This window comes from Populus alba, chromosome 13 (genome assembly GCF_005239225.2).
Source record: "Populus alba chromosome 13, ASM523922v2, whole genome shotgun sequence".
In the NCBI taxonomy this organism is placed as follows: Eukaryota; Viridiplantae; Streptophyta; class Magnoliopsida; order Malpighiales; family Salicaceae; genus Populus; species Populus alba.
Window position 1 is genome coordinate 15,074,651 of NC_133296.1, and position 11,567 is coordinate 15,086,217.

The 11,567-nt window shown below is 30.3% G+C and overlaps 1 protein-coding gene across 1 annotated transcript; it reads right to left on the bottom strand.

Annotated features, from left to right (window-relative positions):
* Positions 1-5,038: 5,038 nt before the first annotated feature.
* LOC118028145 (uncharacterized) lies at positions 5,039-8,654 on the bottom strand. Its single transcript, XM_035031680.2, has 6 exons — positions 7,458-8,654; positions 7,126-7,346; positions 6,629-6,851; positions 6,089-6,174; positions 5,776-5,867; positions 5,039-5,686 (listed from the first exon to the last, which is right to left on the bottom strand). Exons 1-6 carry the CDS (start codon positions 7,545-7,547, stop codon positions 5,445-5,447), a joined length of 954 nt encoding a protein of 317 aa, XP_034887571.1. The 5' UTR covers positions 7,548-8,654; the 3' UTR covers positions 5,039-5,444.
* Between the last annotated feature and the right edge of the window lie 2,913 nt (positions 8,655-11,567).

An 11,567-nucleotide genomic window follows, 5' to 3' on the forward strand; every position in this document is an offset into this window, starting at 1 on the left:
TTTTATACATTATTTTTTCCTCGTACATTTACAAATCTAAATGTCACGTGATTCCCTGTTTTTTTGACAAGGAACTTGTTTTTTAGGAACAATCAAGATGAAAGATAAAAGTCAACATTTAAGCCCATCTCATTCCAATCCAGGACACATGACACATCTGAGAAAAACCCAATCAAGTTTGAAGTTTTTCACGATTTCAACGCTTCTCATTTAGCTGAATTAAAAACTGTTTTAATCATTGAATTTATCATTTAAACTTGATCAAGTGAAAAAGTCTCTAATTTAACAAATATTTTAAATATTATCCATAGCTTCCAACTAAAATAAGAAGCGTGATTAGGATTCTTTAGAAAAACTTATTCAAGTTTGACATTTTGGGAAACGAAAAAAGAAAAACATTATACAAAATACTAAAGTCTTTTATCTAGAATTAATGCGAGTACTTAATGACGTCTTAGATGATGCAAAAGCTTGTACACCTCTAGCGTTGACTGTCTTTGGTAGTTTTATTACCTTTCAAACTCCTTGACTGGCATGAAACAGATGAACAAATTAAGGAATAATAACGAATAAAAGTAAATAAGACGCATGCAAGACTGACGACAAAGAAGGTTGCTTACAGTGTCAAAACATACCTAACCTAAGAAAGATTCCTAGCAAACAAAACTGTAAAAACATGTGACATGTGACATCGATCAAAACTTCCTTTTTTCCAGCTTTTGGGGAAGAATTAAAATTTGGAGATTGGAGCCCACCCTTCGCCAAAATCCCATTACTCCATAGATTAAGCTTTTGGTATTGCATTCTAAAAAGGATCGGCTAAAATTTAAAAAATAAAATTTTTAAACTTAATTTTTATGTTTTTTTATTGTTTTGTTATGTTAATATCAAAAAAATATTATTTTAATATATCTTTAAATAAAAAAAAACAATTTAAAAAGCAACCGTTATCTAATATCAAGCACCCTCTAACTAGTCTACTAAGACGTGAAGTGTTGTTGATTGAAAGAAAATCAACATGAGTATTTAAAATATTATCCACCAAAGATATAATATGGAATATGGATCCTCTTATTGGTTACGTTAAAGCAATTGACGCCGCTACACCATTAGGAGTTACGGGGCAATTAATTTGAAGTTTTGAAAGTGTTTCAGTTTTTGCACACTGTTAACTGTTCTTATCCAAGTTGAGAATTATTAATTGGAAACGATCCAATTTGTAGGAAAAAGATACGGATCAATTCTGTAAAATAAAGAAGGAAAGTGGTTTCCCTTTCAAATTAATTGAACTTTTCAATATTATATTTCAATCCATAGCTCAAGTGTTCAATCAAGATCTTACAATTGTTGCTGCTGCATGCAAATCAACCACACAAAAGCCACAAAGTTTGAGTGTATCCGATCATAAGGCACTGAATTAGCCTAACAAAGCATGTAGGAAGGAACCCCAATCATAAATCATGATAACGAAAATTCAACCGTTAAATCAGACTCGGGTTTTTTCATGAGATTTTATAGGCAATTTTCATATGAGGAACGACTTTATGGTTCATTGGATTATTAGAGCTCTCAAAATTAAATTCAAAAGTTGTTCTTTTTTCTATTTTAATTATTTTTCTTATTATTTTTGGATTTTAATTAGTATTTCCTATTTAGCTTTTGAATTCTCATAATTAGGTAAGTTTTGTAGGACTTACATACAAGTAGTTAAGAGTGTTTTTATTATTCCGAATATTAGTTAGATTCTTTTATTTACCATAGATTGTTATTCTAATTACTCCATTAAAACTCTAGTTTTTATCTTTGCTATACATTGCGTGATATTGCCATCATGCCGGAGTGGGACTATGGTATTTATGCACGATGTATAAGCATGTAGTGGGCAATGCATGAAACGACTTAGTTTTCCAAATATAATTTAAGTGACAGACAACCAATCTGCCCATGCCATCTCTTGACAGAAGAAGAAACCCATGTGTATAAGCTAGTGATGATGTTGTTTACGGTTGGCAGTTGGCATTACAAGGGGGCCAAAGCCCTTGTTATTTATAAGCTCAGAGCTTGTTTAATAATGTTGTTGTGATTATTTTTTAAATAATTTTTATTTGTATTAAAATAAATGTTAATGATGTTTTTTTATTTTTAAAAATTGTTTTTGACATCAGCGCATTAAAATAATTTAAAAATACTAAAAACATATTAATTTAAAAATAAAAAAAATAAAAAATATTTAATTTTTTAAAAAATATTTTTAAAACCCAGAAACTCAGGTGGTTGCGCTTTTGAGATCAGTTGATGCTATTTATCTAGATAAGATGTGAAAGGAAACTATGATTTCACACAGCAAATTACTAATCACAAAGTGGATACCATAGAAGCTATCCATCTAGCATACAAGTCAATGCAAAGCACTTGTTTTTGACGAGTCATGAGTAGCTAGCAAGTGCATGCATGTGGGCATGGAGCGAGCTTGCTTCTTGGCTGTGAATGGAGTCCAGACATGTGTAAATGGGACATGAGGTGTTGAAAATGATCTTAATTACCAGTAATTCCCAATGAAAATGATCGATCTGACTAGTCGTGAGGCTGCAAATCACTCTCGTGAGGCAAGCATTGGGGACGACCTGTGTCCTCGAGAGATTGAACGTCGACACCTACCTGCATTTGTCACTCAAAAAATAAGAATTATGTATAAAGAAAATTCATGTTTCCGATATGTTTAAAAAGCAAACTACATCCACAACCTCGTATTCGAGCTTGAATGTCTAAATTTATATATGTAGATTGAGATAAGCTATTAGTATATGTGAATAGTGAGATTTGAGTTCTATTTAGTTAGCATCTCGGGATAAAAGATACAGAAAAAAATATAGAAATGAAAATATAAAAACAAATATGTTTATAGAAAATATCCTCTTTATTTAAAATGTTTCTGTTTTTTCTGTTCAAAAAGAGTAGCTAGAAACTAGCTTGAAAACTCGATGATATAACGCAAGCACCATTAATTCTCCTATTAGGGCAAGCTCTTAATACAATTTTCTAACAAGAATACAAGCAATCCTAGTGCTCTCTAAAGTGCTTTACTTGTAATTCTTGGACGTCACCGGGAATTTGAGTAGCGTGCCCTGGAGGACACAAAGGCTACAATTTGTCAGTCATTCATATGATCCAGTGTTTACATGCCTTGACAAATATGGCAAACTCACAATACATTTGGCATGGATTAAATATTCCATGTGTATGTGAACTCATCATCGCATAAGTTAGATTTTGGAACTGGCATTTAGCAAAAAAATCATTTTCAGAACAAAGCCTAGATTGGGGTTGAGGCTGCGCCGCAGCAGCCGCAACCTTTAACCCCAAATAAAATTTAAGCATGTTTAAAAGTGTGGTAAGTGATTGTTTTTTAAAATATTTTTTTATTTGATAATGTATTAAAATAATAATTATTTTTTTAAAAAAAATTAATTTTAATATCAGAGCATCAAAATGATCTAAAAACATCAAAAAAAAATTAATTTGAAGCAAAGAAAATAATAAAATTTTAAATTTTTTTCAAAAATAATTTTAAAATACAAAAACAAATAGGACTATAATATTTGATTGTCGTCTTGTAGAAAACGAATTGGGTAAAGTAAATAAAAACAAACAAACAGGACCAAAAATACAGTTTGAAAAGGTAAGTTTAAGAAAAATTATAGATTATATAAAAAGGTAATCAAAGTTTCAAGAATGGAAATAATTTATAGTGTGTTGATTAATTAAATAATTTTAAATTTATGATTGGAATAATTAAAATGCAAATTGAACCTCATCAGCCACAAAACAAATAGAGACAAACACATCTACCTACCAAATTCCATGTTAAAAGTCTAAGAGCAAGAATCTAACGAAATCCAACCTTGTCATTGATTATCCTATACATTGAGCCAATAGAAAATTTTCAAGATTTAGTGACAAACAAACATGATGAGGTGTCCACTTATATGAGCTTAAGTGGCAGCACACAGAAGCATGCACAAAGTCACTAGTACAGGTATGTGATTCTGGGCCTTAAAGTGTTTTAGATGTTTCAGAAATTGCAGCTACAGAAGTCAAAAATACATAATTATAGTGGGAGATACAGGGTATTTAAAAATATAATTATAATTTTTTTTAAAAAAATATTTTTCACTTAAAAAAGTATGTAAATAATAATTTTTTATTTTTTAAAAATTATTTTTGAGATTAGCACATTAAAATAATTTGAAAAATATCAAAAATATATTAATTTAAAATTAAAAAAATCAAATTTTTTAAAAAACACTTTTTAAATGCAGTGTTAAATATCCTTGTAATTGATTTATGCCTAATTAAGGAAGAGAAGAGGAGAAGGAAGTTGTAGTTGCAAGCACACAAAATTATTATAAATAAGTAATTATCAATAAGATAACTTTGTTTTTTATTTTTCAGAAAAAAAGATATTTAGTGATTTTACATTTACTATATGAAAAGGTTTATGGGGATTAAAGTTTTATCATATTTAATGATAATTAAAAAAAAATATATTAACTAATGAACCATGAATCATGTGTTATCATATCATTTAATAAAATAATTTTAATAAAAATAAATATTTGTAACAGTATAAAGTTATCTAAAATTTTTAAGATTTCTTGATGAACACGTCTGCAACACAATAAGGTCATACTTGATGGGAAAAAAAAACAATAGATTAATGATGATCAAGAGAAAGAGTTGACTATATAAAAGCACATTCACACACATGTTCGTATGTGGTTAGATGGTGTGTGGTGTATTTTTTAAAATGTTTTTTTAAAAAATATATATTAAAATAATAATTTTTTAAAATTTATTTTGATATTAACATACTAAAATTATCTTAAAATATTAAAAAAATTAATTTAAAATAAAAAATATTTTTCTTAAAATCATGATGCTACCGCAAAAACAAATACTGGCTTTGATATGTTAACATTAAAAATACAAAAAAAAAATTAAATTATTTTAATATATATTCAATTAAAAAACATTAAACTTACAAAATTATAATTAATTTCCTAATTTTCAATGATTTCATAACATTCAAGAGAAGATTACACAATCCAAATGAAGATCAAAGTTGATGAGCCTCTAATCCTATATCCCTCAAGGACCTCATCCATTACTCTACACAGAAGGTCCCATTAACCACTTAAACAGCAGCAAGAAAAGCAGAGCATTGACTCAACTCACATACTCTATGTTCTGATCAAACCACATGAACACTGACTAGCTAAAAGATGAGCTTGGTTATATGAGAAAGAACTAGCTAGAGTCCTCACTCCTCGGACACAATGCCATACCATCAAGCAGGAAATCCAGCAAAAAAAATGGAGGATTTTAGTGATCAATCAATCCCTGTCAAATGGAGGTTCCAAAAATAAAATCTTTAAGTTATGGTTTTAGCCACCCTTAATCCCCGTGAAGTAATCGAAGTCATGGTGCTGGACCGTCAGTTGCTTTAGCCATGAATCTGCCACACTTAAAAGTGAGACTAGCCTCTCTTGGTCCCGGCCGCCATTGCCTGAGACCCACAACTTCCCCTGCATCTTGTAAGTGGCCAAACCAAACGGAGGGAGAGTGATGATTTCCCCTTCCTTTCGCTTCTTTTCTGGGCTCCCGATGTCATCTTCTACATCCATATCTGTGTACCGAAAACGCGTACAAAGTAAGCTAATCGACCAACTTGTACAGCTTTTTAAACAAAGATCAGAAAGGGGCTGCAAAAGGTACCTTGAAAAGATGATGAGAGGGTGTGGTAGGTCAAGAAACATGTGGACAGGTCCTTTATGGTTCTTCCCATTGGAATGTGATAGATTGGATACCTGCAAATAGTTGACCATAAATGATTCGCTATCATTAACATGAGCAGGTTGATGAATAAGAAAAGAATCATCCATTAAAGCTTATCAGGAATCTTGCCATGAAATTGAATACCAGGAAAAGCAACCAGGCACCATGTTAAATGTGGAAATCATGCCTTTGTGCAAACTTTAATTAACTTAATTAGTTTGATTACACGTCAGAGAGAGATTGAGAAACCAACCAAGCAACAGCCATCCAACTAGCTGGTGAAAGATCTACACTTCTCAATGACATTAAACCCGGAAATCGTCGAGCAAATTCATTAATCTGTAAGCAAGAGGCCAACAAGGTGTCATTGGAATCCAAGCTTCTAAACAATGAGAAGGAATCAGTATCATTAATGATCAAAATCAACCCAAATTTTAAAACTCATTTTGCTGATGGTATCTTTGATTCTTCTTCCAGGTGCGAATATATGCTCAAGAAACACTATGATGAACTTAACAATGAAAGATATGAGTCTATCAGCTCAAGAAATTGTATAGTACTTGTTCTAAAGTCAAAAAGTTGCATTTCCTCTTTACTAGATGCCTATCATGAAAAGGATGTGGAATGATTCTCAACAAATCAATAGATTATTCCTTTGCCTTGATCAGTCATAAGAATATTGGGTAAATAAAGCTGAATAAAATGCTAATCAAAGTAAAGAACATTAGATTGAAAAAAGCTGCAAGCTGTAAGATCAGCACAAGAGCAAAAAAAAAAAAAAAAAAACACTAACCTTATCCATCAAAGGAACTCTTCCATAAGGAGTTGATCTCTCAAAGTACTCAAAATATAGTCGCCCCAATCTATCATTTATAGGCCAAGGATTGTCTTGCTCTGACCCTCCTTCCTCTGATGAGCATCCATCCGACCTGCATACCTTGTCAGTCACACTCTCATTACTCCACGAATCGCTAAAGGAGTCCCTCGTTTCGCCATCACCGGACTCGGTGTCTTCCCTGAAAACACCATCAAAACCATTCCAAACACCATCTCAGATTCATCAACTTAAAGATGAACACTCAATTATCACATAATTCATCATCCCATTTAGTAAGTTACAAACTTCCAACAATAGAAGGGGACTAGTTACAGCAGTTGGTAAAAAAAAAAAAAAAAAACTCTATAAATAATGAACTAATGCATCTGGGATTTTGAAACATTTCAATGATCTGATAACATACGTTTCATTCTTTTCGAAAGGAACATAAAACCAAGAAAATAAAGTGATACCTGAAACTGTTGACTGAAGAATTGCTTGTGAAAATTTGGATTGCAGATAGATAAGGCACATAGTACTGAACCAAAGTTTCATCATTGTTCAAAACAATAGGAATTCCAGCCCCATAAGCACTCCATTCATCATAAAAATTCCATAGATCACCCAACGTAAAATACTCCACTGTGTCTCTCTCCCATGGGTGCCATAATCTGTTTAGATTTCTAGTCTCACTCTAAAACACAAAATAAACACAAACAAAACGATTAGTCAACAACCAAACACAGCTCAATTTGAACGGGGGGGGGGGGGGGACTCATCAAAGGCAAAAAAAAAAAAAAAAAACCTTCGCGAGGAATTGAGATTGGACTCGTGGGGTTGTGCAATGAAGGAAGCAATCAAGGTTTGATTGCATTGACCCTTTTTCAAGAAACATGATTTTAAAGAGAGGAAGTTTCAGAGTCAAAGCGTTTTCCTCTTGTCCCTGTGAGCAAAAACAGAGGAGAGGTAACAGAGAGAAAGGAAGAAAGAGAAGAGAGAGTGAGAGATTGTAGGGATATGATTTCCCTATTCAAAGAAAGAAGCAGAAATGCTAGGGAATTCTATTTTTGACGTTTGGGCATCTAAATATAAGGCAAAAAAAAAAAAAACAATATTACTTCCTTTTGTCTTTTTTCTTTATCTTTATCACACAGAAAGTAAAAATAAATAAAAACTCTTTGCTGGCAACAAAAGGAAGAAATGGCAATGTTATAAAAAAAAAAAAAAAAAAAGATAAAGTCTTTTTCAGGTCACCGGAGTCTGAAAATTCAGGTAAGAGTTTTATGGTTCAAGTTGGACACTAAAACCTTCTCTCTCAAGCGGTAATTACTTCTTTGTTTTAAATTGTCCTGTTTTTTCCTTAAAGTAAACTCAACCCTTACACTAGAAAACAGAGACACTCTGCTTTGATCAATATTAAAGAAACTATATTACTTGTCTTGATAACTCAACGTTAATTCTTCAAGTTAAATCAAAGCCCACGTATAAAAACACGTTAAATCAACAAAAACAAGAAAACACACTGGATTTTGAAGGAAAGAAAGGCAGAGAAAGTACTCGAAAATGAGAATTTAAATGCTACTCTGTTTTTTTTATTTTGTTTCAACAGAAACCCATAATTTCCGTGCAAAAGGTAGCTCTAAAACCAAGAATGGATTTCTCTTTATAACAGAAAATGATAAAAAGGAATCAACATCCAGTGAAAAGAAAAGCTGGGATAGAGAAGGAGCGCTTGGAAAATAGAGAAACAAACAAATAAGCAAAACAGAGTATGTTGATGCGTGTTAGAGAGGTCTGCGTGTATCAGGTAGGGTGTTGTCTGTCAGAGATATCCAATTGGACGAGAAACAGAGAGTTACTGGTTTCTTGAGAGAGATAGAGGGGAGGGTGGTATGGACCTCAGTCAATAATTAATAAGGCTTCAGAATACCAGATTTATATCATCCACGCTTCTCATCTCTCTCTTTCTCAGGGTCTTAGGAGCATGAGAAGTTTTTATTTTATTTTTTTCAGGGGAGGATTTTTGTAAAAATTTAGATGGACTTGTCCATTGATTTAATGAGTGCCATCAATATCTCTCAATTAAAGATAACCACTACTGATCTTCTTTTTTAAAAATAAAATAACAGATGAAATATTCATTTTTTTTCATGGTCTATAAAAATCAGATGAAATATACTTCTCTGTGTTCTTTTTTTTTTTTTATTTTTTATTTTATTTTTATTCGGGTATCCTCACACCTTTTTAAAGAATGAAACTAATCTCGTTCAGGGTTTGTGGTTGTCTCTCCCAATAAATCCACTTCTTGGGGATCGAATTTGTACTCTCATCCTTATAGAGATATAGCAGTGCCTTAACCACTAGACCAATACTTCATTGGTGTTCTCCTTTTCTAATTGAGATATCATAAACTCATCTATTATTTTATCAAGTTTTGTCATGGGGTATTAAATAATTATTATTGTTTTTATTAACTTTGATTTTTTTTTTTCAATCAATTAATTATCTTGTAAATTATAGTTATTAAGCTCCATTCGAGATCTAATTTGGTTTAGAATTTAAATAATTGGATTATAAATCAATCTAAATTTATTATTTTATATAAAACAATATTATTTTAGTTTTATTTTATATTCTTGAAATTGACTTGACCGAATTTCATTCAAGTTTTCAATCTATTTCAGGTTTAATTGAATTAATATCTAAAACAATTTAAAATAAAACTCAAGTTGAGTCAAGTATTAAGATAACCGATCGAGCTAAGTTTGGTTTGATATCTATAAGTTAAATTATGTATCTTCTAATATTTTTAAAATCAAATAATTAAAAGCAGCCTCCAACATTTTTATATATTTTTTTGGGATAAAATTCCTCGTTACATTTAATTCATAATTTCTAGTAATGGTTGTGGATGAAAGGGCATGCCGAGCCATTAATCCATTATCCACCCATAAAGAAGCAAACAAAAAGTCAAATTAAAGACCCCACGCCATTATTCTATTAAGATTAAGCTTATACATCTCTGTCTCTCTGTCACTATAAATCTCCCCACGCCGTGCTGGAAATCCACGAGTTGCTTTCTCCATGAATCATCATTTTCCTTTCATTGTTATAATTGAGTGTCTGCCCAAGGGTGATAATTTTTATTTTTGGGTTCATTTTAAGAATTTATTTATGAAAAATTTTATATTAATATTTTTTTATGATTTCAATGTATTAATACACACAAATTTTAAAAATTATTTTAATATAATTTAAACTAAAATGATTTTTGAATGAGTTTTTTCAATTTCATATATTTTTGTGAGCGAAGTTAACTTATTTATCAAAACCTTTTTTTTGTTTTTGTTTTTTTCAGGTGATTAGGGTTTTAATACAGGATTTCATTTTCTTTTAAAAAATTATCAAAGCTTTTTTTTTCTTATTCAAAATCGAAAATTAAATTCAGGATCTAAGGAGAGGAATGGAGAGGAGAAATTTATTTCTTATTTTTAACTTTTCAGTTTTCTTGGCTTGAGTATTATTCTATTTATCCTTTTTTTATCAATAAAAAAAAATGCAATCCTCCTTAAATAGAAAATTGATGTAATATTATTCAAAGCATAGCAATAATTAATTACACTTTAGCCTTAACTTTGGTTAGATTCTTTTGCTAATACAGACAGATTTGAATGATATGATGTGATCTACTCTGTCTTTTGCTAAAATAATGCCATTAATATTATAGAACATAGTCTTAATTACTGTAAACCCAATTAGGGAAAAGCTAACCTTTTCTAATATACAAATGAGTTTTTATTTTTTAATGCTTTCCATGATGGGTTTAAGTGAAATTCCAACGTAGGTGTTTTTTTTTTTTCCTTTATTCCATAAATCAATAACTTGCCATGATCAAGATTTAATTAAAATGATTTTTTTTTTTTACTGCCATGAAGATTTTATTCTTGATATAACTTTTTATAATTCAAATTCCCAACAACTCCTATAATTATTTTGACATATTCTTAATAATGATCTTAAATTAATTTTAATAACTTCGCTTTTGGTTGATCAAGATTTCAAACTTGAACATGCTTGGGATGATGAATGCATTTTATAAATGCCCCTCAATTAAAAAAAAAATTAATGATTGTTTAATGTTATTGCTGAGTTAATATTTAAAATAAAAAAGTATTTTAATATATTTTCAAATAAAAAGATATTTTAAAAAAAAATACTATACACCACATACATGAAAATACATTTTAGTGTCATTGCCTAATAAATTAATTAATAAAGTACTCACGTAATATTATCTTAAGAAACTTGGGATAATCAAATATTTTCTTGCACTTAGTATAAGAGGAACACGTGCTAATAAATTAATTGAAATTAAATAATAGAATTAATTATTTAATAGATAAAATAAAAGTTTTAGATATTTTTTGTAATTTGGAGTTAATTTGTCAACATTTGAATAGCATTGTTAGCAAGATTCTTTTTTGTATGAAAAAAAGCTTTTATTGATTTTTTTGTATAACCAAGCTTTTGTTGATCGCTAACTATTCAACATGTAGTTTAATTGGCCATATTAATTAATTAATTAATTAAGTATCCGTTTGGTAACGTGGTTGCGGGTGAGGTTCATCCACAGCCACACATATTTTCGTTTGGTAAGGGAAAAAAATGGTTTTCACTGGTAGGACCCACTAAAAATTAAAATAAAACGGAGGTTTCGGAGAAGTAGCATTTGGCTGCTTCTCCTGAAGAAAAAAAAGCTATAACAGTGGAGCCAAGCTCCACTTAAATCAGTTTTTTTTAATTATTATTTTGAAAAACCAGGAAAAGTTTAGTTTTTAAAAAAAAAAAAAAAAACTAGTGCAGTTAAGTGATTTCACTTGCACTATTCATATGAACGTGAACAATTTTTTTTTAT

Coding starts and splice junctions, on each gene's coding strand:
- LOC118028145 (XM_035031680.2), bottom strand. CDS start 7,547: ATGTTTCTTGAAAAAGGGTCAATGCAATCAAACCTTGATTGCTTCCTT. Junction 7,347..7,457: donor AATCTCAATTCCTCGCGAAG/GTTTTTTTTTTT, acceptor TTTGTGTTTTAG/AGTGAGACTAGAAATCTAAA. Junction 6,852..7,125: donor TCTTCAGTCAACAGTTTCAG/GTATCACTTTAT, acceptor TGGTGTTTTCAG/GGAAGACACCGAGTCCGGTG.